Source organism: Zonotrichia albicollis, chromosome 3 (assembly GCF_047830755.1).
Source record: "Zonotrichia albicollis isolate bZonAlb1 chromosome 3, bZonAlb1.hap1, whole genome shotgun sequence".
In the NCBI taxonomy this organism is placed as follows: Eukaryota; Metazoa; Chordata; class Aves; order Passeriformes; family Passerellidae; genus Zonotrichia; species Zonotrichia albicollis.
Window position 1 is genome coordinate 23,716,464 of NC_133821.1, and position 27,697 is coordinate 23,744,160.

A 27,697-nucleotide genomic window follows, 5' to 3' on the forward strand; every position below is an offset into this window, starting at 1 on the left:
AAACCGACCTTCCCAGGACAAAGCTCTCCCGCTCCCACTCACGCCTCCAATTCCTATTTCAGGCCCCAAGCCCCATTCAAAGCCCGCCCCTGGCGCATGCGCGCCTCCGCGCGGCGCGGGGGAGGCGGGGGAGCAGGCCAGGGGGCAGGCGCGTGCGGCGGCGCGTGCGCGCGGGCGGCGGAGCCGTCGGGATGTCGCGTTACGGCCGCTATGGAGGCGGTGAGAGCTCCCGGGGTCCGCAGGCGGCGGGCGGCTGCGCGGGCGGGAAGGCGAGACGTGTCTGAGAGAGAGGCGATTGCCGCGGGGAGCTTAACGACTGGCGGGCGCCGGTGGGGAGGGGAGGAAGGCGATGCTGCCGCCGCCGCCGTTGTCGCCGCCGCCATTTTGCGTCAGCGGCCGTGGGGCAGGACGCGCGGCGGGGCGCGCGGCGCTCGCGGTGAAGGCGGGAAGCGGCCGCGCGGACAAGATGGCGGCGGCCGGGGGAGGGCGGGGCGGGGGCTGAGCCCGAGCCCGCTCCCGGCCCCGCGCTGAACCCCGGCCCGCTTGTCTCCGCAGAGACCAAGGTGTACGTGGGCAACCTGGGCACGGGCGCCGGCAAAGGCGAGCTGGAGAGAGCCTTCAGCTATTACGGACCGTTGAGAACCGTGTGGATCGCCAGGAACCCGCCGGGGTTCGCCTTCGTGGAGTTCGAAGACCCCCGGGATGCTGAAGATGCTGTCCGTGGACTGGACGGGAAGTACGTGTCCATTCCGCCTGTTTGCTGAGGCTACTGAGAGAGAAGCGGGGTTTATCTCGCTGGTCCCTGTGTTTCTGTAGTTCTGTCACGGACCGAAAGGTTTAACCCAGACCCTTCGTGGATTCGTTGCAGGGTGATCTGCGGCTCCAGGGTGAGAGTGGAAGTATCCACAGGGATGCCGCGCCGCTCCCGCTACGACCGGCCCCCCGCCCGGCGCCCCTTCGACCCCAACGACAGATGCTACGAGTGTGGTGAGAAAGGCCACTATGCCTATGACTGTCACCGCTATAGCCGGCGAAGGAGGAGCAGGTACGTGCGGGCCCGGGGCGGCCGCGTTGCTTCGCCAGCTCGCTTTTGTGTAGTTCTTGTTAGCAACGAACACAATGTTACACCAGTTTTCTTTAAACTTTAACGCTAGAATAAATGTATAGGTGTATATTACAATTTGTTGCTATTTCTATCAAATGTTACTATTTTAATAATCAACCTGGTCAAAACCTTTCAGGTTTCTTCGTTTGAGTCAGTCGCCTTGATTCAGAATGTCACGAGCCTTAAGATTTCATGCTGAGGCGCCTTGCAAATCCGACACTTAAGATCCTCCTAGACCTTGAGGTGATCAGCATAAGAGGCCAGATCCCCTCGAGCCATCTACACGTAGCTTCACCTTATTCTTTAAGGGCAGAAAATTTGAGACGGTGACCGCCGTAACAGTAAATTTGGCTTTCAATTGGGGCCCCCCTCCGGTTTAGAAAGAGGAACACCAGATTGACCACATTCCCACCTAGAAAAATCTTCTTGCGTCAATCAAGCCTCACCCTGGCTCATTGGGCTGTCAGTTTGATCGTCGTTAGATTGAAGAGAACACCTACCTAGATGCAGCGCTCGCCTATAGATACTTCTAGATCGTCTAGATCTGCTAGACCTTGGGCCAAAGAGGGTCGACCTGCAAACTTGCAAGGTTTATTTTAAATACGCATTACAGTGTTTTCTATTCTAATGTAATTCTGCAATGTAATTCAGCTTTTAACATTTTCCTAGGTAGTAAAAATGCTCAAGACAAGTAGGCCCAGACATTTTTCCAACTGACAGATGCTAGTTCTTTAGTTGTCTGAAAAAAGTTTTGACTTCAGCAGGGCCTCACAGGTGTGGGTTGCTGCAGCTGTCTGCTGATACCTGTTTTTTCTAACCTAAACCCAGGTCCCGCTCTAGATCCCGCTCGAGGTCCCGAGGGAGAAGGTATTCCCGGTCACGCAGCCGCAGCCGTGGTAGGAGGTGTGTTTGAGTTTGTCTTTTACTCCTGTTGCCTTCTTTTGCCTAGAAAAAGCTGCACATGTACAACTGTTGCAATTTCTTTCTTTGCAGGTCCAGGTCAGCTTCCTATCGCAGGTCCAGGTCCGTGTCTCCTCGTAGGTCTAGGTCTGTGTCTCCCCGCCGGTCCCGGTCGGGTTCCTTGAAGAGATCAAGGTAATTAGTGCTAATTTTCACTGTATGGTTTATTTTTGTTGTTGTTTTCTTGTTTTAATTAGATTCCAAAAGGTATTGGATAGCAGGTTTCCAAAGATGCTGACCTCTAGAAGTCAGCATGCTTTTAAAAGTTTCTGATAATCCTAGTTAAATTCACAGGAGTGCTAATGAGTTTTGAGACCTTACTTTGAGACAGTGGCATCTCCCATGATTGAATTTCTTTGGCTAAAATGTCTAATGGTTATGTAGGTCTTAATTTCACATGTGCGTACTAATTTATATAGTGCTGTAGTTGTCATCACTTCTTCTTGAGTTTATTTATTTTTAATTTATCTCAATTTTTCATTTCAGGTCTAGATCAAGATCCAGATCTAGATCCAGATCTGTTACATGGCCCCGAAGCAGGTATGTGACTATGGGTAGTTGGCAAAAGTTGCTTAGAAGTCTCATTAGGCTCTCTAACAACTGTTAAGGTTTTTTCCAGGAAAAGATGTGTTTTCCCTTCACTAACCTAGAGGTCTGTAGTTTTAAAAAGCAGTGCAGAAGATTGTTCTCCCTCTTTTTATTCTTTTGCACACCACTAGGTCACCATAGTCATCAGAAATACTGGTTTGATCAGGTTGCATTAACAGCTAACAAATGTAGAATTAATATCAAAGTTTTTTTTTTCTTTGTGTAGCACACACAGGATTGGGGTTCTTCCCATTATTTTTCTGAGAAGGCAGGATGCCCCTTTAGTAGTGTGTTAATGTTTTGTTGTCTGCAGCCAGGCAAGTCTGGAAGGGCTTGCTGATGTAGTATTACAGCTGCAGTTCCAGCTCTGTTGAATATCAGTGTCAATCTGCAGGAGCTGATTTTGAGATAAACACTTGTCAGAATTATTTTGCACCAATAAACATGTCACAAGAGTAACAGTCAGGTTCTAAAGGAACACAGGATGTTATTTGTTCCCTTAAACTTTGCTTGATAGTAAGAGCAGCCTGTGCTTCATGGAGCCTTGTCCTGGCAGCAGGGCTGACTGGGTGTCCTCGGCAAGAACAAGAGTAAATGGAAATTCTGCTCTGGATATGGAGTTGCTTATTACCCAGCCTATCCCTGTGCCTGCTGTGCTGGTTTTAATGGCTGCTCTTGGGAACAAGGAACAGTCAACCATAAAGAAACACAGGAAAATAGAGGATGGCTTCAGCTACAGGGAGCAGGTGGAAAAAACCACAGCTGAAGGTGGCATTTTCTGAGGATGGACAGCAAACAATGATGGGAGTTTTAAGGGAAAGGAGAGATGAAGACCAGATCATCATGGTTTAATTAAGAGCAGAAACTCACACAGGTAGTCCAGAATCTGCTAAAGAGAGAAGAAGGTTGCCCAAGGCAGTAGAGCAGTGCCTTTCTCTGGCTGGGTACACCTGTGGCTAAACCATGTTGAATCTTAGTACTGTTCTTCCAACATGACTTAATCATGGCTCACCACTGTTCACTCTCAGTGATGATCCAGAAACAGCCACAGTCTGCAGACTCTCCAAGAGGAAAACATCTTGATTTTACCACCATTATTTTCTCCTTTTGGTACCATGCTGGATTTCTGCAGGGTTAAGGATACTTGTAGTGACACTTCTGGACTCTTGTGTGACACTTTGCATTGTAAGTAGGGATTAAGTGACTGAGGCATAGGGAGTTACAGATGTACAACCAGCCAGAAGTGGTAGAAAAATTGTGCTTATGTAATTGAAAGATTATTTCTTTACAGAAGAGCCCAGGGAATGCATTGCACCCAGAGACAGGCTCTGGGTTCACGAGGGAGACTGACTGAATGAGTACATGGCATTTGCTGGTTTGACAGTGCCACAACACGTATCTAGAAATTGTTGTGGAAAGCCTTGGATGTGGAATGTAGAACAATTCTTGGGGGACCTCAAAATTTCAGTGAGGCTTTCTGGCAGTATTAATGTTCCTGTGATGCAGCAGCCTCAAAGGTGTCCACATTTTCCACATTTTTTTCATAAGGATTAAGTTCAAATATTAAAAAAAATACTTTAAATAAGTGGCTATATAAGATGAATTTCACAGAGAAGATACTTCTAGGAATGAGCTGTCTGCAACTGCAATGGCAGATGTTGCTCAAGTCTAATAAAACCTGCAAGTTATTAGCTCTGAAAATACTGGTCAGGATTTGGGTTGTTCCTGTGTTCCTGCCACCTGCATCAGCAAACACTGGTCATCAGCTAGGGACCAAACCAAAGTACAGAGCAACATGTGCAGCATCCATGTAAAAAGACTTCTTTGGAAACTTAGCAGGCAAAACCCTGGAAACTTGCAGGATTCTGTGTATTCAGCATGACAGTGCTCATCCACTGGCTGTGAATCCTGCTGTCCCAAACATGGGAACCTGCATGTTCTGTTTCCCTGCTGAGCTGTGTTTTTTCTTGCAGGTCTAGATCTCATGGCAGATCGAAGTCTGGCTCGCCAGCTAAGAGGTGAGCACACACACAGAGCCTGCAGTAGCATCTCAAATTTAGGTTTGCATGATTAACAGAGCCTGGTCCTTTAGAAAAATATCCCCCTAACATGGGTCCCAGCTAATCTCTTTGTGATATGACAGAAATTACAGCACTTCCTCTGCAGCTCTTTGCAGTGTGTTCCTTACCTGTCTCTGGGTTTTCATTAACTCTTGGTAGTTTCCAACACAGTACTAATTTTTTGTGCCTTTGTGCTCAGTTCTGTTACATTTTTCTATCCATAAGATAAAGATCTTGAGCTCTGTTAATGCTTTTCATAAAACAGCAGTCTGGTGATGTTGCTTTTCTCAAAGCCTCACCTTAGTACCAACCCTTGTTTTTCTGTTTGTCTGCTGAAGAAAGTTAAATGGAGATGCTTAAAATGCATCTCCCTGCTAAATAAATGGAGAATCCCTGTCAGAGTAAAAGTTGATCTGAAAGCTATCATTGGAAGGACCTGGCTAGATTCCTGTTATTTACTTTCTGGTAGGTTGGGGGGTTTTTTAACATAAAAGTTGATTTGACATTGAAGCTGCATTGGTGCTGTTGTGTTTTGGCAGCCGGTCCAAGTCCCGGTCAGCATCTCCAAAGAGAAGGTATGTTGGTCTCCTACCAATAGCACAGACTCCATAGAGCATTTTAGTGTCTGCCCTCATCTCTGCTGAGGAGTTTGCTGCTTGTAGGAAAGTACTGGAAAGGTATTTTGCTGAGATCTCTTTCACAGCAACAATGTTGTGATTGTGGCTTTCTATATGGTAATATGTACATGTAGTGATAAATGCTCAGGGTTATGTAGCAGTGTCTTGTTGCCTGCTCCCCTGTTTCTTTTGTTTCACTGACAGTTTTATTGCACAGGGACCGATGAGCTTAAAGCATTGAATAGATGTAGGAAATCAGCTTTCAGTCTCATTAAAAGCTACATTGACATTGGGGAAGGTAGAGTGGAGTGACCTGGCACAGCAGTCAGGAGTGGAAGATCCGGCCTGTTATGTTCACTAGATTATATTTTTCTTTCACATAAGTCAGTAAATAGTTTTCTCTCTCTGTTTATATGCACAGAGTAATGTGTAGAATATGTGGAGTGACAGAATCAGCAGCATTTTCCCCTAATTAGAATTCTTTAATAGTTGATTTTTACAACTTAAGTGTCAAACAATCACAAGGGCATGAAAAAGTGTTCCTAAATGCTGAGTGATCACCATGATAGGTTTTGACAAGCTGCTGTATCAGAACAATGAAGAAGTATCTTGCCCCTTTGGAGGTCACTGTAAGTAATGCCCTTAGGATGGCCTTACAGAGATCTCATTTTAAAAATAACAGTAAAGAAAAAAAGTGTTATCTCCAGATCATCAGCCTGTTAATTTTTGTCAGTAGTGATTGGTTATTTTATTTAAGAAGTGCTTCAAGGGAGCCAGAGTCTGGGTATACTCCTGTTGCTTTTTTGCTTCCTGTATTTGTGATTCCCAAGCATTTCTACTGAAATGTTAATTATGGATTGTTTTCCTTTCAGCCGTTCACCATCAGGAAGCCCTCAACGAAGTGCAAGTCCTGAAAGAATGGATTAAAGTTATGAAGTTAATCTTTTAGGAAGAAAGTTATTTTGCTTACATTATTATAAGGGGTTTTGTGGTGTCTTTGTAAATGTAAGAATGTAGATAGAAGAGTATATCAACTAAAATTTGGCATGATCTGGGTCTTCTGAGTTAGTCACACCAATAGACTAGCACAGGTCTCTTTTTATTGTATGAATTAACTTCCTGTGATATGAAAATGTGGGACTTTTTTATTGGCACATTGAAATAAAATGTGTATTTTTAACTAAAACTTCTCTGTAGTAACCCTGCTGCTTCTGTTAACGTTTGGGTAATTTTAGCTGTGTGCCATGTAACGTGGATGAAAAATGTCTCAAATGGGAATCACTAATCCCAGCTGGTGTCTTCTCAAGGTAGTCACTTTTCACACCTACTGTTGAATGGTCTTTGGTGAAAGGATCAGTTCCTGTTCTCCTTGAAATGGAATTTAAATACCATCTCTGTCTGCAGATGGATAAAAATTTGCATATGCCCTTTTCATTCCTTGATGTTTAGTGGGCATTCATTTTTCTGTCTGATCTGCTTGTTCTGCAAAGCTCAGTCTCTGGTGTTAGACTGTTGATACCAGATGCCTCAAAAATCTAAGGATAAACCTTCCTCCAAAACACATCTTCTAAACAAATAACATCTGCAGAAACCTTTAAAGGTAATAGAAATGATTGATAACTTGACAATTGCTACTTTCACATGTTGCATATTTTAGTTCTTTGGGCTATTGATGTAAAGAAACCGCTTTAAAATACCTCAAGGCATGTTTTCCTTTTTTGAGGGAAGATCCTTAAAATTAAAGATTATCAGCTGCCTTCAGGAGTTCTAACCTGCTTCACAGAAACTGGTATGGTTGTCAAGCAGCCCTTATCCTGGAGATGGCTTTGTTGAGTGATCCCAATTTCTTACAGCAAATACACAACCTGCAGGAGTCATTGTTTGTGTATAGGGGTGTCAAATTGTCCTCATTCTGTATGAAGGAATTGCATGACAAAGCACTTCAACACAGATCACAGCAAGGGACTGGCAACAATGTTGGACTGTGAACAAAAAGCTGGTAGGCAGAGGGGTGAAAAGCATCTTTTCTTCTTGCTGGGATTGGCTATCTAGCAGAAATAAAGGCCAGTTTCAGCAGCAAGTAAGCACTGAAATGGAAAGCCAGACCTGTTAGGGCTTCCAATGAACTCTACCAGCAGTTTGCTTCCACTGTGTAAACCACAGCAAAACAGCTTAAATAAAGTTACAAGATGATTTTGTTACACGTGGGGTAACACATGGTTTTCAAGAAACAGATTTCCTGTTAATGACTGCAGGGAGCTTTTCTAGGGGATGAGTCAACAGTCCAGATCCTGAAGGTGCTGTTCTGCTGCAGCATCCTCTGGCCTTCATTCCTGGTCCTCACTGTGCCTGGATCCTCTCTGGGGCTCACCATGGCCATTGATGTTCCAGGTGGATTCTGGCCATACTCACCAAATCCCACTGTGGCAGAGCTGACACAAATGTTGCCCTGCAGTGATTTAGCCCAAATGCCTGAAGCCTGTGATACATGTTTGGAATGTTTTACTGCTTGTGCATTGTGTACCTGCTGAGAGGCACACGTACGCCACTGCTCTGGAATTTCATCACCTTTTCTTTTCTGTACTCTCAAGGCAAACCTGCTCCACAATAAACCTGCAGACTGACACAACAGCTCTACTGGTACCTGTTTTTCAGTACCCAGAGACACTGGAAGGCCGAGCAGAAGAGCCTGGGGTCTCTCTGGGGGGGCTGGGATTCCTCTAAAGCCACACGTGAGAGCCTGAGCAAGGAGCGGGGCTGTGCTGGTGCAGGCAGCCACTCTGAAGGACAGCCAGCACTGAGTAAGGTGCAGAGGGGGAGCTGTGATAAAGATGGCTTCTGTGCAGCTGTGCTGTCCAAGACTGAGCTCTAGCCTGAGTTTGGTAGGCATTTCACCACAAATTCCATGCAGTGTTTGTGAGCAGTTGGAAAAGATGCCCTGACACAGGGGTGTTGTGGGACTGGTGCTGCTGTGACCCTGTGCCTCTGGGCAGGATGTGCACACCCCACACAGGCTGGCTGGGGTGGGGACAAGGGAAGTGTACCTGAGGGCTCCAGTGTGCTGGGCAAACCCCACTCTCAGGGAAAATGGGCTTCCCCTGGTTTCTAACCTGGTGTTCCCTGTTGGTGGCTTTGCTCTGTAAGGGATACCAGCCCTCACAATGTGACCTGTGCACGCAGGGGAGTAGTGGGGCCCTCTTTCGGTGGCAGGGTGGCAGAACTGACTGTGACAGCGCTGCCACATTCGCAAGCCCCATGGCCAGGCACTTCCCCCGGGGGCAAGGGCATTCCTGCCTCTCTGCAGCTGAGGAGGCTTGGTGAAGTGCTGCAAGCCCTGGGTGCAGCGGCATGGCAGGAGAAGGTGGCACACAGTCCCTAATGCAAGGACTGTGCCTGTTTCCCTGGGGAGTGGGCTATCAGCTCCCTAACAAGACAGTCCTGTCATCCCCTGGCTTGTGCCAATTTTTCTGAACCCTCAGAAACATGGAGGTTTTCATCACATAGTTCCCTGATTAAATATTTTGGAGATTTCATGTGGAAACACAGTGTTAGGATGATGGGTTTTCTCCTGCAGTTGTATATTCAGGATTAAATGGGTGTGGCCACTTCAGCAACCAAAACCGAGCGTAGGAGTTTAACCAGAGCATCCAGGGCAGCCAGCTGGGATAATCCACTGTCCTCCTCAAAGCTATCCTGCAGGAGCACTGCACACCACTTGGAGAGAGCACTTTGATGGCAGGAGAACAAACAACCACAACTGCATCAGCCTTCCCACATGCTCCACGTGAATATTACTAGATATTCCCCTGCTGTGGTTGGAGCTGTGATGTCATGCCCCTAAAGGTGTTTTCAGTGCATTTTTATTGCAAAACAAAACCCAATGCCCAGGGTGAGAGGCTGGACAGAGTGTGAGACTTTTGCACAGACCAGACAGCAGCAGAGGTGGTGACAGGAGCTAAAGCCAGCAGAAACCACGTGTGAAAACCAGAGAGGAGGATAAAGGCTCCCATATCAGATGCATTCACCCAGGGTAGTTGGAAAGCTCTGTTTGGTACCTGGCAGGATTTCTGGCTCAGCTGCTGGAGACACTTACCCCTCTTAGCACTGGGAGTCAGCAGCCCTTCTCCTCAAGCAGTGTTGAACACGAGCCACGTGGTGTGGTTGTATTCCTCACCCGGATGGAGCAGGGCATTGGGGAAGTGAGGCTGGGGAGAAGCAGCAGCACATCAGTGACTGTGAACACATTCCATGGGACCAGCAAGTATGGCTGCATCCCTTTGTTCCTCCCAAGGCATATTCCCACAGCTCCCCCAGCCATTTCCAGCAGTAGTGTGTAACCACCCACCATTGCCAGTGGGCTGTGGGTGAGTCCCACCGCTGGTTGAATCCAGGCCGTGAGGAATGACTCAGATATGAAGGATGTGGCAAGGCCCCAGTGGGGCCCTCTGCTCATGACCCCACACCTTTGGGAAGCTGGGCTGCACAGGGCAGGTCCCTGCTTCACTGACTGACCCCTGTCTAAAGCCACTGTGACCTGTGCCTGCCTCACTGCTGGTGCCTGCAGTGCTCCCTTGACGAGCAGACTCTGTTCCTACATTTAGGGCCCCAGAGACACAGAGGGTGCAGGGGCTATCTATGTCCCCTGCCACAGGACCCAGGTAACCCATGGGAGGGGAGTGGACAGCTCACCTTGTTAACAGCATCAGGCCAGTTCTGGGTTTCCAGGCAGAAAGCCGAGTGCTTGGGGTATGTGGCACCACCTTTGCCCTTCAGGGAGCCATCCAGGAAGTTCCCAGTGTAAAACTGGATGCCAGGCTGGGTGGTGTGAACCTCCATGGTCCTGCCGGTGGGCGGGTGGAAAACCCTGCGGAGATGCCAGTGGAGGATGACACAGGAGTGGCTGAATGGGCACCCCCTGCTCCAGGGGTGGGGATCCTGCCAAGGTCCCAGCCTACCTGGCCACAAGGCGTCGATCCTGCCCCTGGTGCAGGCAGAAGTTGTGGTCAAAGCCACCCAGGTGAAACTTCTGCAAGTGCTTGCCCAGCTCCACAGGCTGCCGGAGATCAAATCCAGTGCCCTGCACGGCGGCCACCTCCCCTAAGCAAGGGGAACAGCAGGCTCAGCCACTCAGCCACATGCCAGCAAAGCCTATTTGTCCCCCAGCATAGCTGGCAGCTCCTGGACACTGCTGCACTTAGCAGGGACAAAGCATAGCCAAGGAGCAAGAAAATGCATGAAAGTTTGTATATGTACAAACCCAGCATTTTCTCCCTTGTCCTTGTTAAGACTGCTGTGGGCATACAGTGTCCTGTGATAAAGCAGCACAAACAACCCCAGGACATACTAAGCACACTGCAAAACAGTCACTCCAACCCAAAGGTGAGGGGTTTTGCATGGAGGGCAGAATAAACACCTTGAAAAAAAATTAAACTGTTCCAATTCAGGCACTTACATAAAATACAGCAGGTATTGCACACAAGGGGTCTATCTTTAATAATTGAAAATCTCATTTCACCCCAAGACTAAGACTACCCACAGAAGAAGGAACTGCAAAAGGCAGGGGTAGCAAGCTAGCCACAACTAAGATGTGAAACAGCTCCACGGTGAAAGCAGCAGGGAGAAGTGAGGCACAGGACTGGGTATGGCCTTAAGCTCTTCCCCTATTTGTCCACAAGCATGGCACACCAAGCTGAGCAGAACCACCTGGACCAAAGAATCCACCCCTCCAGGTGCCACAGGGAGCTTGTCTCCTGGATGGACCCACAAAACAGCCTCACATCCCACGTGCCTCTGGCCCCATTTGCAGCTGCTCCTGCCTGCTCCCTAGGGTGGGTGTTGGACCTGCTTGCCAGCACCTGGCTCTGCCCACCCTGCCCATGTGCAGTGGCACTGCACCCAAACTGAGGGCCCAGCTGTGCCTGGGGTCCCCTGGATGCTGGTGTGTCCCCCTTGCCAGGCAGAGCTGCTCCCCACACCCACCAACATTGCTCAGAAAGATCACTTCTTCCACCTGGTGCCACAAGTGCTGCACCACCTACCAGTAGGGATCTGGGTGTCATCCACAGGCAGGTAGGAATCTGCTTCAATGGAGATCTCGTGGTCATAGACATCCCGGGAGCCCTGCAGGAGGATGGGAAATGCTGGGATTCCTGTTCAAGCAGCCCTAAGCACAGCTGTGAAGTGACAGCCCACAGAGGTGCCCCAGCTGATCTGGTAGTGCCTGGAGCACCTCCTGGCCCTCATTCCATCTTGATCTTGGGCACAGGACAAAGGTACTAGCCCGGGCAAAAACCTTCATGGGCCCTAGGAGCTGTAAATCCCACAGGGATGAGGCCATCAATCTGTACTTGTACCTCACTGAGGGCTACCACCCTGCAGATTGACTAGCCAGAACATGCTGGGTACTGAGCACACAGCAGCAGGGAGAAGGGGAAGGAAGCAAGCAAGGGGAAATGCAACCCATCCTCCTGTCTCATCTGTATCGCTGCAGGGGTGTGCTCCTCCTCCTCTTCCACAGCCTCAGGAATGCTGGCAGGGAACCTGCTGGGCTGGAAGGGGAGCAGGCTCAAAGCTGAGCCTTCAGGTCACTATCAAATCCGAGCAGCAATTTCGTGCTCAAAGGTCTCCTGTTCCCCTGGAACGCACCTGGGTTGCACAGTGCAAGTGTTGGTATTACTGCACCCCTGGGAGCACCAGCACCAACAACTGCACAGCCATTCTCAGGGCAGCAGCCTGGGCATGGCTCCTGCTCAGAGGGGCTGAGTTGTCTCTCACAAAGACTTTTAAGGGCTTTTATCTCACACCCAAGTGTGACTGCACTGTATTATCCTATGGCTCTGCCCAGCAACACTCAATTTCTCAGATCCTTTTCCTCCAAACCCAGTTATAAACTGAGAGATTAAAACACAGCTGCAATTCACTGTCCATGTGGTTGACATGACCCTGTACAGGTGGGAGCCCTCTGCATCCTACTGCTGCAACCTTGCTAGTCTGCAATCCTGGCTATCTCACACCCCCTCTCTGTGATGTTTCTTCTGCCCATTTTGACCTGGGTATTTTGATGCTGACACTCCAGGCCCTGATTTCAACCTGCATCACCCTCTCAGAAATGCCAACAGAACACAACTAAGAAATGGCAGGCCACCACTAGGGCATGTCAGCTCTACACCTCCTCCTTAGTCTTCCCAAGGGACGAGGAGAGAGCAAAATTCTCCAGTTACACACAAAAGGAGAACATGCTCAGCTGGATGTCTCTGTTCAAGAAGCCCTGAGACAACGTGTCCTCAGCAGAGATCCATGTGATTCAGTCCTGTTCTTGCATGCAGCCCATGATGCACAGAGAGAACTTTCATTGTTGTGTCCCCAAAACCATGATGTGTCCCCAGACCAGCATGATGGTGCCAGTGACCATTCCACAGGTGCCCAGGCTGTCTTCCCCTGCACAGTGTGTCTCCATTGGGCCCACCTCCCCACACTTACCTGCCCTGCCAGGTTGAAGTAGGAGTGGTTTGTCAGGCTGATGGGGGTTGTCTTGCTGGTCTGGGCCTGGTAGTTGATGGCCAGCTCCTTGCCATTAAGGGTGTAGGTGACCCAGACTTTGAGGTCACCAGGGTAGCCTTCCTCGCCGTCGGGGCTGAGCCGGAAGAAGCGGACGCCATTCGGGAGCACCTCGGCGCTCCAGAGCACCTGCACGGAGCATGGCCTTGGTGGGACAGGAATGGGAGCACAGTGCCCTTCCCTCCTGCCCCAGGCTGCCCTTGGTGGGACAGGAATGGGAGCACAGTGCCCTTCCCTCCTGCCCCAGGCTGGGCTAGAAACAGGGACACAAGACACACGGGGGATGTTGCACTGAAACAAAGGCTTTTTCAATCACCTTTCCAAAGAAAACACAAGCACTTGGTAGCCAGGACCACCACCAGGGAACAAGCTTTCCACTGAGCAGCCAAACAAAGGAGGCAATTTGGCAGTCTGAGGGGGTCTGTTCCAGCTTGTTTTATGCCATGCCTGAGAGTCCACATGTTGGATTTTTGCCCTGCAACTGGACTTATCCCCCTTTCCATGGATTTTCTCATGTGCAACACCACTTCAACAAGCTGCCACCCAACACTGGCACTAGGACAGTGTAAGCACACACATGGGGCTCCTGTCCAGGGGCTGGGGTTGGGTTAAACAGTACCAGATATGCTGTCAGACACATCCAGAGAGCTGGGACCTCTCTGGTTCTTGTCCCTGCCAGCGGCCAGCACCAGTGCTCAGCTTGGAGCCAAACATGCTGGAAGGGAAGCAAGCCAGCACACTGTACACAGCCTGTTTGGCCCTGGCCTGGGCCTCATGCTGGGAGGATGGATGTGCAACAAGAGGCTCTCTGGAGCTTCACATTTGCCTGAGGAACAGTTACTGTCTAATCAAAGGGGACAGATTTAGGAACAGGGGCCAGCTCAACGCTGTTGAGTTGATCCCTCTCGTGCCCTACACAGAGATCACCAACATGGGACATGGTCAAAAGCCAGCATTTTCACCAAACACAGAACCTGGAGGTGACAAATACACCTGGCTGCAGAGTAGGCCCTCCTACACAGCATGCAGTTTGACTGCAGCTCCCATGGTTACAGTAAGGATGCTGCGGGTTTTAAGTACGAATTTCTATTTAAGTCCTTTGAAAAAAAAAAGCTATTAAAGTCCAGGAAATGTACAGGTTATCACTATTTTTTTTCAAAGATAAGAGAGTTGTTTTCAAAGATCCCCCAGCAGTGTGGTCACACACTGCAGCCCTGTAAGAGCAGCTGCAAGATGCTCTCATCAGACCACACGCTGACCGCAGCACTGATGTCTACAAAATCAGAAAAAGCTCAGAAGATGACCAAGATAATCACAGCCAAATGCCAGTATGTGGTCTTTGTTGGGGTTGACCAGGTAGGGCTCACTGTCTCTGAACAGTGACTGTTTCCTGGCTGGAGAGGGTCTTGGGCAGGCGTCCAAGTGTGCCCTGTGGGCCAGAGGACACAAAGCTCCAGCTGGGAGATGTCACTATCTTGTCCCCAGCAACCTGGTGAGACTTCAGCAAGCAAGCAAGGTGAAGAAGCAGAAGAAGAGACCACATCCCCTGCCTGCAGAAGACAGCCTGGAAGCCCTGGGTGTGAGGAAATGCATGCTTTCAGCTGCAGATCACAGGTGGCAGGGCGCATAAAGAAACTTTAAACCAACCAAACTGTCTTCTGCCAAGCTATCCCCAGTACTCCCTTTTTTCTAAGGCTGCTGAGGAGCATTTCATCCCAACCTGATGCCAGTTCACACTGTGATTTTTTTCAGGGACCCTGGCTTTTTTCTCATCAGCCTGGATTCCTTCCACAAAAAAAAAAATCCCATTAACCCCATGAAAGCTGTTGCACCAGCACATTCGTGTCCTCTTTGGGGGAAATGGTGGATGAGCTACTTGCTGGTTACAAATGCATTTGATCCAACAAAACCCAAGGCTTCAGGAAAGCAGAGACTTCTGAGCCTGCTCTGTAATGGAGCAGGGTTATCAGCAAGGCTTTCAAGAGAAGGGATCCTCCACTGCTCTTACCATCTGTACACAAATACCTGACTTGAGCAGCAGCTCTTGGGAGGACAGAGAAAAAGCTGAGTGCCCTGGGGCCCAGGAAAGGTTGTTTCATCTCAGGAGGTCATAGGGGAGGGCTGGGAAGGAGAGACAGTGATCCTGGATCCTGGGGCAGTTTGCAGGCCTGAGCTAATCCCCCTCTGCTGTGAGTCAGAGTGAGAGCCTGGGGGACCTGTTGCAGGATGAAAGCAGCACCAAAGAGGGCAATGCACCCTGCTCTCACCTTACTTGGGAGTGCAGTCACAGGCAAGCAACAATGATAAGTTTCTGCAGACTCATGTCCTTCTGATTCTGGGAGGAGCTATGGGCAGGTAACAGCCGAGAAACTGCAGGTGGAAATGAGTCTGCATGGACAGACCCTGTCCCCCAGGAAACTTTCTTTGGGCACTTGCACAACTCCATGATGTACTCCAGGTGGTGCAGCTGGTGCCTGGGGAGCCTCCATTGCTCCTGAGGGTAGGTGCTCACTGCTACCTCCCAACCTAGGCTGTGCAGAAGCAGCACCTTGCTCAGAACAACCCTGTCAGAACTCAGGGGCTCATGAGGCTCAGGGTTGCAGTCACAGAGGAAGAACAGCAACCCTCTACTCAGCACCCAAGGATGACATAAGTGAGTCCTGCAAACTCAGGCAAAGACAAGCCAACCCACCAGCTTGCAGGATCTGTCTCATTTCCCTCTGTTTCTGCACTCACAGCACTTTCTGAGCTGATTAACTCAATAACCAGCAGAAAATGCTACAGGGTTCAGGGGTGCAGACATCACACATCTTGCCACAGCCCCACAGGTTGTATGCTGACAGGACACTGGGATTTTCACCTTGTCAAACCCCTTGGCTCCTCCGTGCAGGCTGTTGGGCCCATTGTTGATGAACAGCTGATACTGCTTCCCGTCCACGCTGAACTTCCCGTTTGCAATCCTGTTGGCAACACGGCCCACGACAGTACCGAAGTACGGGTGCTTCACCGTGTAACCTGGCCAGAGAAACAGCACACGGTTAAACAGAACCATTGGGATGGGCAGTCTCCAGGACCTTATGGACTTATGGACTCAGAGTGTCTCTTTCTGCTTCTCTCCAGCACTAAATAAGTGAATGCAGTCCCAGCGTTTCACAGGACACACAGCTCATTAGTCGTGAGCATCTTTGATTAACGCAGCCTGATGGGATCTTGTATTCTTTGCAGATTTGAAGAAAAGGCCTCTGTCACTGCCTGTTAAGGAATGACTCAGAGCTGCTCCAACAGAGAGGAACACTGACACCAGTGTCCCTGTCCCACATCCACCACAGAGCCCAGGAGAGGCAGCAGAAACTGTATCTCTTCAGCCCGTGATTGGAGGGGGGGGCGCCTTACAAGCAGGTCAGGCAGTGTGGTAATAAACCAGTAAGTGCTGGTTAAACTGCCTGATTGTGGGTTTTAAATTTTTTTTTCAAAGAAACTCATTAAGACCCACCTTCTAAAGTGTCAAATCCTAGGACAATATCTGAAAACTGCCCATCCTTGTCTTTTGTCTCCAGCCTGGTGATAATGCACCCAAAAGACAGGATCTCCACTCTCACGCTGTCCGACTGTAGGACGAACTTCTCCACCTCTCCGCCTCCCTCCTCCGCGGGCATCCGCCCGAACGCCTCTTTCCGCACCGTCGTCATCGCTCCCTAAAAGCCGGCCACCGGCACCTCCGGCGGGAGCCGCAACCCTGCCCGGGAAGGACGCTCAGGACGAAGAAGCAATGGCGGCGGGAGAGGAGCACTCCCAGCTCCAAAGGGCAGCCAGAACAACCCTTGCTCGCTTCCCGTGCGGGGCGGAGCCGCGCCGTGTCCGGCGGAGCGGAGCGGAGCGGAGCGCGGAACAGTTGTGGCCGTTCAACGTCGGTCACCGCGCGGCAGCGGCCAGCGGGACGGGGCCGGGGGCAGCGGGAAGGATGGTGGGGTCAGCGGGAAGGATGCCGAGGGGCAGCGGGAAGGATGCCGAGGGGCAGAGGGAAGGATGCCGAGGGAGGGAGCGAGGCTGCGGGCGCTGCCAGGCCGGGCAGCCCAGCCGCCACCTCGCAAATTCGGGGGCCGGAGCATCTCCGCCCGCAGCTTCTCTCGCCCACTTGCATCACACCGGCACGGCTTTCACGGCCAGTGCAAAGCATGGCCCGATAAAATGCTGTTTCCTCCCCTTGTGCCCTCCCTTAGCCCCTCCACAAGAGGCACAAGGCAGCGCCTGCTGATGCTGCTGGAAATCAGGCTCAGGGTATTTGCTGGCAGGGGTGCTGTTATTATCAAAGCTGTGGCTCTGACCCACACTCCATTAAAAATCATCATCATCTGAAATACCAACTTCTGCCTGTCTTTGCAGGTATTTTCAGTCTGCAAGGGAAAACCCACGCAACATTTAAGTGATGTATGTGCACATCTTTGGTCTCTCTAGTGCAAGGCACAAGAGCATCTCACTACAATTTGGTATGGTTGTGTTTCAATGAGGGCCCATTTTCAAATTTTGCTCAAAGAACCAATAACTCCCACCAAAAAAACTGAATTGGTCAACCAGAGTTTGCTAAATATTAATTTCCAACACAGCCATCATCTTTTGACGAGGCCAACTACAAATTCCAAGTGAACACAGAATCCAAACCTCCCACGCAGGGCTGGGCAGAGATGGTTTGGAAATCTGCATTTCTTTGTTAGTGAAGGCAGTTCCTGCGTTTCCTTCTGCACCTTCACAACCCATGCTCTCTATCCACAAACATTTGAAGCAAACATACCTTTTTTCTGCTCATCCATAGCACCTCCCATATGAGACAGGATAGGGAGCAGCCCAAATTTTGAAGTGAGGAATGCTCCGGATGGATGGATGGATGGATGGATGGATTGGATGGATGGATGGATGGATGGATGGATGGATGGATGGATGGATGGATGGATGGATGAGAGGCCAGTCTCATTTATAACTGATTCACAGAGTGTTTTCATGTGCAGAGCATTCCCAGAAGTTCACTCCTTAGCACTTCAGTTCCCTCAGCACCTCTCTCTTAATGTACTTCTCCAGACATAGGAAGCATTTCTGCTCTGCAAAGACAAGATTTCATTAAGCTGTGGGGGTTTTAACACAAGAGGAGGTGCCATTTTGATTTACTTCTCTGATTCACACCAGAAAAGGTCCAGATCCACCTCTTTGTCTGATGTAACAGTCATGAACACTGATTTTCTCACCTTCCTTCACAGATGCAAGACCACTCGAGCCCCAGTGACCATCTAAGTGTGTGCTTGCAAAAGAAACACCAGAGACCAATCTGTTCATGAACCAGCCACACGATTTTCAGGCTGGCAGATAAACTTGAAACCAGCTTGCACAAGCCTGAATCCTGCAGGGAACAGTAAGGAGCAATGTCAGCTTCAGGATCTGAGCAAGGTATCCTGCTTCACGACTTTGAGGATTTCTCCTGGCTGACCTTCACATCCATCCTGCCCCTCTGCCCCTGGTGACTGGGGGAGGTGAGCAAGGGGAGGGCAGGATACAAGCAAGTTGTGTTCAACATCTCACCACACTGGATTTTCTTTTTAGTCATTCCTACTTTTAAAAAAGTGGGGTTTTGGGGCCTTGTTCACTGTGGCACTGAGTTTTGCTTAGACTGATAGTCAAATGCAAGCTCCTTTCATTTTCTCCTCTTTCGTTCCAGAAGAAAACTGCAGTACTGGGGCTGAACACACCTGGCATTGGCAGCAGGGCACTTCCACAGCCAGGGAGTACCCAGAAGAGCTCGCTGTTCATCTCTCAGACTTTGGTTTCACTTCTCTGCCTTGCAGCTCTGCACAAACAGCTGGGAAGTGCATCAGCTCTCCAGTTCTTATCTGCCCTCTCTCACACTTGGAAATGCAGCAGCCTTTCCCAAGCCAAAATGCAAAATGCTGGTGAGGAACAAGGATTTATCTGCTCTATCACAGCAGGTATAGAACAAGAGTGACATGAAGGCAGGTTATATGCCTGGTCCCACTGCTCCCAGCTCCTCTACACCAGGCAAGACATTTCTGTTTTTACAAAAGGCAAGCTGGGAAGTCAGCCTGTGAGTGATCCTGTCTTTCCCCCACCACAAAGCTGGTAAAAAGGCACACTGTGAAAAGGAAATCTGTTATTGTTGTTGTTTGTTTTGGGGGTTTTTGTTTGGGGTTTTTTTTGTTTTGTTTTTTTAAAGGGAGCCATTTAACATACAGTCAACTCCTATGACAAAATAAAGTTGTTATGAGAAAAATTACAGAGAAAAATTACCTGGGATCAGAAGCCCGGAAATTCCAGGTGCCTGCAGTGCAGCTACCATTTTGCACAACAGAAGTGAAGTATTGGATATTATACATGTTTATGCTATTTTTGTAGGAATACTTTATTTTTTCAATCTATTTTTCAAAATACTTTCCTTTTTTTCCCCATGATTTTCTTTAATCCAAAATAAAGTAACTTTGCTTAAAGGGCTACAGTCAACCAAAACTCTGTCTCTATGAGATCTCTTTTTATTTGGTCATCAGGCACTTCTGTAATAAATTACATCACTACATTTCCTTCCTTCATTTTGCCTTTATGTTAAATCCAGCTGTGATTTTCAGTTTATTCTGGACACGGAGCGAGACTTGAGGACTCAACTGACTAAGAAAATAATTTTAAAGGGCATTTCAGGTTTCTGATGTGTTGTGCTCACTTATAGGATCCAACTCTGTTCTGAATTACCCAGACCCATAACCTCCATTTTCATCACAGCTGCTTTCTGCAATGGAGCAGGAGAGGGATGTTAATGCCACTCACCATCCTCAAGACAGGTGATAGGGTGTGTGTTCTGTGAGGAGACTTTGGACAGTTCTCCTGGACCAGGGTTTTTGGACCAGATCTCTTGTTTTGGGGAACCCACGGTGTTTGTCTCGGCACCACAAAGTAGTGCAGCTTTGCAGGCAGAGGCCAGGAGCTCTTCAGCTGTTATCACACCAGTGGCATTTTGATTTGAATGTGACAGGGACACTCCAAATGCTGTAATACTTAAGCAATGCCAGTGGTTACAGCTTGCTGTTGCTCAAGAAACTTCCTTGTTCAGTAAGAGCAGCAGTGCTGTGTCCAGCACTGCAGCTGGAGATGTGATCCGTGGGGGCTGGTTGCTGCACAGACACAGAAAGGAGCACAGACATTGCTTCTCACACCCTCCAGCATTACAAGGCTGTAATTAAATCCCTTTTTCCAACACTCTCTGTACAAGCTCGAGGGGATGAGCTGGCACGTGAAGCCTGCAGGGAATTGGAATCAGCAATCAGCGGGCAGAACAAAAGCAGAGACGTTCCCCCACCATTTTATTGTCTGTTGAATGTATCTTCAGCTCTGCTGGGAACTTCCCGGCACACAGGCTTAAAATGGAGCCTCTGCTTTTTTTTTTTTTTTTTTTGCTTCATCTCTTCAGGGGCAAATATACTGAGCCATTGATTAGGTTATTTTGGGATTGTGGCACGGCACAATTGCTTGCTGTCGTTCTGGCAGTCATTTCTCAGAAGCCTGTTATGCACAGTTTACAGAGCTCTGGAAAACACAGAGCTACTCGAGAACATTTGACACAGCATGTTTCTGATGTGCCTTTGTGTGCAAGTTGTTTGTGTCTCGGCAGCAGCCAAAGAGCCATACGGATCTGTTGGTTGCTATAGTAATTACTTTTCTTGGGAACTAAAATAATAGCTTAGAGCTCCTGCAGCTCGCTGCCGTGTAGGCTGCCTTCAACCAGAGACACTTCCATTTCGTTTTGGAGGGGGCTGGGGACTCTCAAGTATGCTGAGAAACAGACTTTCCTCACTATGCCTTTGCAGCAAATTTTGAATTTAACCTTTGCAGAGGATGTGCCACAGGTCTGAAGGCTCAAAAATAAAAGTAGCTAAGAAATAATAGGACAGCTTTGCAGCTGCGGTTTCTGATGGGGCAAAGATTTGGATTTGCTTTCAATTTATTGTTACTGAAAGCTGATAGGAGAGGGACTGAGGCTCATGCTGAGACTGATTTTCAGTGCTAAGGACCCTACAAAACACTGTGTGGGGGGCTCAGAGGAGTTTCAAAAATGCTTAGGCAAGCCAAGAAGGAATGTGACAAGGAGGGCAGCTCTGCATCATTCAATGTTTTTCTCTCTGGTGAGGCAACTCTTGTAGGGACCTGAATCTCTGGAGAGGGCAAGGGGGTCTCACAGTGGACAAAACAGCCTTTCAGGGCCACCCAGCAGCTGGCAGATGCCACCTCCCCCCTTCCATCTGCAGGCACAGAGCATTTCTGAGTGACATTTTAAACTGCAGCTCTGGATGTCTGTTTGAAAGGACACTGTGCAGAAGCATTTCCCAGCAGTAGGACAAGCCCCATGCTGGGGCTTTGTTGCTTTGGGCTCCTGGACTGACAAACCAGGGATTTCTGTGCAGCTTGCAGCCAAGTGGGCTGGCACAGCATGGTCCTTCTGGATCTGCCAAGGAAGCAGGAGAGAGGCAGGGCAAGTGGCACAAGAAGTGGTAAGCCCAATAACCAACCCTCCTGCATCATGGAGCAGCTGCAGGCTGACTGCAGCTCAGACTCTTGACTCACAGGGGCTGACCTATATAAGCACCCAGCACCAGCAACAAGTACCAGTTTGCTTTTGCAGTCAGAGGCCTGCAAAAGGTGGGGAAGGGTATAAAAAGGGGTCAGAGAAGGGAGCAGGAGGAGCTAGGATGAAAGCAGAAAGCAAACAAATAGGGAAAGCATTTTACCTCCCAGTGCTGTCCTAGAAAATTTGCTCTCAGATGTGCACATGGCTGCATTGGCAACTGGCAGGGAGATGCCAAAGGGAGATTAAAGCATCATCTGCTAAAGGCTGTGAAGGCAAAACAGTTCCTGTTTGAGCAACAGCTACACAGAGATGCAGGGAGGGGGGTGTTTGGGGAAACCACAGGGCAAAACTGGGCCTTCATGTGTGAGGGGGATGTGCTTGGCTTGCAGGCTGCAGGTGATAAGAACTTGCTTCCCACGTGTAGATGTGCAGATCTGCCCCCCACCCCCTCCCCAATTTAGGCACAGCACACACCCAGGTTTGTGCCTGCACAGCTCTGCAGCTGAAGCACAGTGCTGTACCAAAAGAGCTCAAGCAGCAGGGAGCACACGAGCATCCTCACCCTCTCCAGGTAATGCTGGATAAAGTACCCTTTGCCATGCCCACCTGTTTCTTCTGTTTGAGGCTTGAATTTAATAATACTGCTGCAACTAAAGCTGGGTTTCCTATGGCCTTTTCATAAACCTCTTGGGCTGTTTTCTGCTTCTGTATCAGAAATTTTAGCTTCATCTTTAGTCCTGGTGGATTGTGGCATACAAAAGCTTAAATTTTTCCTGAAGCACAGCAGTAGAAAAATATTTAAGATGCAAAATCTGAAATGCAAAGGGGGAAAAGAGAGTATTTATCTGGCAAAATGCTTTAGGAAACAAAAAAGTAACTCAAAAGCACATGAAGGTAAAATTTCACAATCAGTCCAGTGTATTACTTGATTCTGTAGATTACTGTTTGTCTTTGAAATATACCACCTGTATTCACAGCAGCCAACACCTGCACTTTTAGCAAAGTGCCAAAATTCATTTCTTTGCCCACAATGGGTCAGGTGTGGGAGAATCTTGGCTTTCCTTAGACAGGAAATCTGCAGCTGTTGTGGGGACTTCAAATCATAATTGAAAACATGATCCAACTATGAGATACAGACTCAAGTTACCACAAAGTGAACAAAATAATTCAGAATGATTTAACCACAAAAATATGACTTCTGATTTTTAAGCTGTGGCTTAGGGGAGGAACAGGACAGGACTAATTCATGACTTTTGATTTCTACTGGCCTACAGAATGATTAATGAGAGTATTTCTGGACCATTACATTTTTCTTTAATTTGGGAGTACATTTTCTTATTAATTATTTGATATTTGGCATTTGCAACGAGCTGCTAGTGACTTAGAACACGTACTTCAGGAAGCTTTGTTATATTAAGAGCAAAAACTGTAGCTACGTTAAAAATTCACAGAGGCTGCAAAAACTTTACTGGAGAAACTGTTTGTGCTGGACAAGTATTATTGCTGGCATAATAAGGATTTCTTTTCAGCAGCAACTCCTCTTCAGCAAAGACACTAAAACATGAAAAAAAAATCTCAAGAGTTTGCTCTCTCATATATCATTAAAATGACTTATCTTTGGCAGGTAGCCTGTCTAAATGTGTGGCAACAGCTGGACAATGCCTGAATGCTCCTGGAGTGTGAAAAGCTCAAGTGTCACCCAAGTAAGTGTGTCAATGGCACTTTAGGGACATGCTTCATCACATGCAACTTCCTAGCGAGGTCACTGGAGCTCTGAAGGGGCAGCAAAGATGCTCCACAGCCCTTATTCACAAACATAAACAGCACTTCCTCAGGCAGGGAGGTTGTACCAGCTGAATTAGTCCTGCATAGCTCAGGTGGTGAATTTCCTTGCAATTGCACAAGAGAAAGCTGAGTGCACAGAGATACCTGCCATGAACCCACTGAGCCTGAGCCTGATGCTGCACCCCCACCAGAGCACTGTCAGCTGTGGCTGCCAGCAGCAGCCATGTCATTGTCACAGGTTTAGATGCTGTCAGTTAGGGCAAAGCACAAGTGGGAAATTTTTTTTTTTTTTTTTTTATCTCCTCCTTGTGAAGCCATACTTGGTGAACTCACCCCTTTTGTTACAGTCAAAATCCCTGTGCTTAGTGTCAGGCTCAGGGAGTCCAGGAACGTGGCAAAAGTAATGCCATAGGGAAATCACAAGGGATTTACATTAAGGCTATTGCAGCTACCTGGGTGGAATGGTACAAAATGTTTTGTTTGGCTTTAGTCAGCAGAACCTTCTTTGGAATAGGCAAAAATAGGCAGAGACAACATTTTAGTGCCAATCAATAGAACCAATCCTCATGTAGCACATCAAGGACATCAGTAAGCAGAGCTGCTTCGGTCTTACAAAGGATTCATGCTCTGTAATGTGCATTAAATCACTCTGGGAACCCAGGCAAAGACAAGTTTGTGCTCTGGGGTGGTGCATCCAGCACAAAAGTGGGGAAAGCCCTGTATTGTACCCAGCCTCACCCTGTAGACATCCTTGTGTACCAGTCAGATCAAAATCCATCACCAGTTTGTGTTCCTACCACAGCAAACAAAGTAGTCCAGTGCTGGTGCTTCATCCTCAATGGAAAGAGACAAAGGAAATCAAGATTAGAAATATGAAAAGCTCATAGGAAAGCATCTGGGTCCCAGAAATTCTCTTGTTCTGACACTGAGCTTTATGCTTGTTAAATTTTCACCATCAAAGACCAAAATTAAAAGACAAAGACATCAATTAATTTACTATTTTAGTCTATCATATCCTTTCTGGTAGCTCTTCACAGATGCTTACCAAATGGTGATTCTGAGAAGCAATCCCTGCTTCACTAATTGAGCACTGATAATTTTTAGGAACTGTTGCCTAATGCAGATACAGATTTGTTTCCCCTTCCTCCTCTGGGGATGCCACACCAAGGAACAAAAAAATGTTTCCAAAATCTCTTTAAAATGGAGCAGCTGTTTTAAGACAGGGAGGACAGTCTGGGTGTCTGGATACAAGTGTCCCCACAGATGACACTTCAGGGTGTAAGCAAAGGTCAGAGCTGGCTAAGGGCATGGTTTGTGTCCATGGCACAGGAAGGATTTTGGCTTCCTCAGCAAGACAAGGTGCTCCAGGGTTATTTTGTGTGAGCAGTCCTGAGACCATCACACTGACAGGTACCCCTGCAGGCCATGTGGGTCAGTCCTCTTCTCCCTCCATCACCCCAATGTCCTGCTCACTCTGTGTCCACATTTCCTGAGCCAGGAAGCTGTTTGGGCTCCTTTCCAAGCCCTTGACCTTGCACAGGGCACAGGCAACGTGTGCAGCACATCCATGTCACTGCAGGTGTCCAACTGATGCTGACAATTCAGCAACCTACCTGCCAGCAAAAGGAAGGCATTTCAGAACTGCAGTAATTCTGTTCTACAGCTCCAAAGAAGCAAAGCCATCCCTGGATGGAGAAGTGAAAGTGTTATTGCAGTGTCTTGAGCAACAAAGGGTGTCTAGTGTTTATGCAGAGAGAAGTGGTATGAACCAGAGAGAGGAAGTACTGACTAGACTGAGTGGTTGCACTACCCATCCAAGCAGGAATGCCATAACCAAAGAAACCATAAAGGTAAAAAACCAACCACCCCCCTCCGAGGGGCCCCATACCTGGGTAAAGCTGGGACAGAGGGACTTTTATCTCTGCTGTGCCTGCACTAGTGCAAACCAGTGTAGTGGCTCTTATCTGCTGCTGTATCTCTGCTGCATTCACATCTGAAAAATCCCACAGGATAACCCGCCAGGTTGCCCTTTTATCCTTTTAACAGAGGTTAATCACACACCCTGTATATAACAAAGAAAAAGAACAGAGCATGCAAAGTGAAAAAATATACATAATGAAAAATGCCAAGATGAAAGTTGCAAAAGCAGACTGATTTTGTCCCCTCGTGCCTCACTTGGTGTGACAAGGACTTTCATTTTACAGCCACTGGTTCATTTTCTGGTGGGGCCTCAGCCTCCCTCGGTGTGCTGAGCAGGCTGAGCCCAGGTAGCAAAGAGGAGCTCAGGCTCTGCTTTCCTCCCACTCAGCCAGCGGCTCCTCAGCTCTTCCCTCCTCGGGGAAAGCTGCCTTGTTTCCTTCCGAGTACTTTCCATTGCCTCGGGGAAAGCGCAGCGCTGCCGTGCGCGGTGAGCAGCGGCCGTGCTGTGCTGCAGGGGCAGAGCAGCGATGTGCACACGGCTTTTGGCCAGATCTGTTCCAGCCATGTACTTATTTAGGGACCATTTAGAATGCGTACAGCCTCATTTCATAGATAACGCAATTTTATTTGGCACTCGGTTCTGGTTTTGGGAATTTATGGATTGTATACTTGGACTGATTGAAGCTGGGTTTCCCCTGGCATGGGAGCATTTTAAAATCATGTTTTTCAGTTGCAATCAAAGGATTTTTTTTCCAGAAGTACTCACTAGACTAAATTTACTTAGAGAATTAAACTCAGAGTTATTTGGAGTCTGATGCCAAGCAGCAAGCGGCAAGGAGCAGTAAGTGCTGTCCAGCCTAGAGAAGAGCATGGACAAAATGAAAAGAAAATAATAAAAAAATTGAAACTGAGAAAAAATTTCTAGTTCAGTGTGAAAAATGTGTATTTTATGATTGGCTTTTCGCAAATATTAAAATGAATATTATATGTGTTGTGTTAGAAAGTAATGCTGTATTAATTCTCTTAAGTAGTGTGGTAAATAGAGTTTTAGGTTATAAAAAATGTTAAAATAGAAACTATGCTATGTAGGATACTTTTTTTAAAAAAAGGACTTGCAGCAAGATAGCAGCCACAGGATGCCTAAATCTTTCAGAGAAAGAGAATTTATTGCTGCATTATCAGAAGAAATGAACTTCTTCCCACCTCAAAGGTGCTGTTAGGATTAAGAGGAAGAAGCTGACACTGACCAGACAGAATCCTGTGTTTGAATGGAATTTATGCATCATGTATGAGGTGTATGAATATGCAACAGGCTGTTGTTTTTAAGGGTTAATCCTCTGTTACTGTGGGTCCTTTTTTGGGCTGCCCAGAAAAAGGTACTGGTCTGTAACTCTTTGTTTCTATTGTCTCATATCGTCCTAATTCAAATTGTCCAAATTATTATTACTCTAACTGTATTACCGTTTTTACAACCATTTTATTACTATTAAACTTTTAAAATTTTAAAAACAAATGATTGCCATTTTTCACATTCAGTTTGTCCAGGCATGCTGGTGTTTTCACCATCCCTCTGCAAGTGAGGCAGTGTTGCCATCCAACAGGAGGGGGATCTGTGCAGTGCATTTTTAAACTGCTGAGACTAAATTCCAAAGAAGGAACAAAAACTCTGCATGTGTAATGCTTTAGCATTGAAAGACACATTCCCTGCCACAGTGAACTAATAATGTAATTTAAATTACAGGCACAAAAGGAAGGGGAGATAAAAATGTCCTAGTAACAACATGTTCTTCCAAACTATGAGCATAATCATGTGATCTAAATTTCTACCTGATTTGGGGAATTTTTTTCATGTCATTGTTCTCCTCTTTCTGCAATTATGTGGTTGTATTTGACTGCATAGTGGTAAGCAAATAACACTAATTGTTATTTTTATTGGAGGGTGGACTGAAACCATGGATTCTGTTTATCAGCTCCAGGTAATAAAAATTGTATGAAAAGATCTATTTCAGGCAGCTTTAGCATCTTTCTTCTCTCTCTCTTTTTACACAAAAGAAGCAGGTCTGACAAGCAACATGACAGTGAAATCCTTCTGCTGAGTCTGCTGCTCAGTTTCAAACTTACATAATTGGGGTGTATTTCCATATTCCTTCCCTCCCTTCCTGTGCTCGAGGCACAGACAGAGGGAATGTCTGCTCCAAGTAGCTGAGAGTGGAAACCTCAATGTTTCAACTTAAATATTTAAATATCATAACATCTCCACAGCAGGATAATTGAACTAAGCACAGCAGGATCTGCTGCCCAGTGACACTGGAGCCCGGCACAGGAGCAGGTGAAACCTTTCTGTTCCAGGGAACACTGAGTAAATGAGAATTTGGTCAAGCTGTAGGTCATTTCCTCATTTTCACAAAAGCAGTTCTAAAAACACGCAAGAAAGAAAATTTAATTATTCAAGAAAATCTGATTATTGCAGTGCTCCAATGCAATTTTCTGA

The 27,697-nt window shown here is 47.7% G+C and overlaps 2 protein-coding genes across 3 annotated transcripts; one reads left to right on the forward strand and one right to left on the reverse strand.

Annotated features, from left to right (window-relative positions):
• The first annotated feature begins 68 nt into the window (after window positions 1-68).
• On the forward strand, window positions 69-6,516 carry SRSF7 (serine and arginine rich splicing factor 7). The gene is made up of 9 exons (XM_005489350.4): window positions 69-219; window positions 556-736; window positions 869-1,045; window positions 1,934-2,008; window positions 2,099-2,200; window positions 2,552-2,605; window positions 4,627-4,671; window positions 5,253-5,288; window positions 6,203-6,516. Exons 1-9 carry the CDS (start codon window positions 192-194, stop codon window positions 6,255-6,257), a joined length of 753 nt encoding a protein of 250 aa, XP_005489407.1. The 5' UTR covers window positions 69-191; the 3' UTR covers window positions 6,258-6,516.
• Window positions 1,224-16,714, reverse strand: GALM (galactose mutarotase). 2 transcript variants are annotated; one of them, XM_005489349.4, is made up of 8 exons: window positions 16,381-16,714; window positions 15,748-15,902; window positions 12,810-13,016; window positions 11,369-11,450; window positions 10,286-10,427; window positions 10,020-10,194; window positions 9,424-9,535; window positions 1,224-2,185 (listed from the first exon to the last, which is right to left on the reverse strand). In XM_005489349.4, exons 1-7 carry the CDS (start codon window positions 16,574-16,576, stop codon window positions 9,458-9,460), a joined length of 1,035 nt encoding a protein of 344 aa, XP_005489406.1. In that variant the 5' UTR covers window positions 16,577-16,714; the 3' UTR covers window positions 1,224-2,185; window positions 9,424-9,457. The 2 variants fall into 2 exon arrangements, with proteins under 2 accessions (XP_005489406.1, XP_005489405.1); XM_005489348.4 differs by having other exon boundaries at window positions 1,224-6,240.
• Between the last annotated feature and the right edge of the window lie 10,983 nt (window positions 16,715-27,697).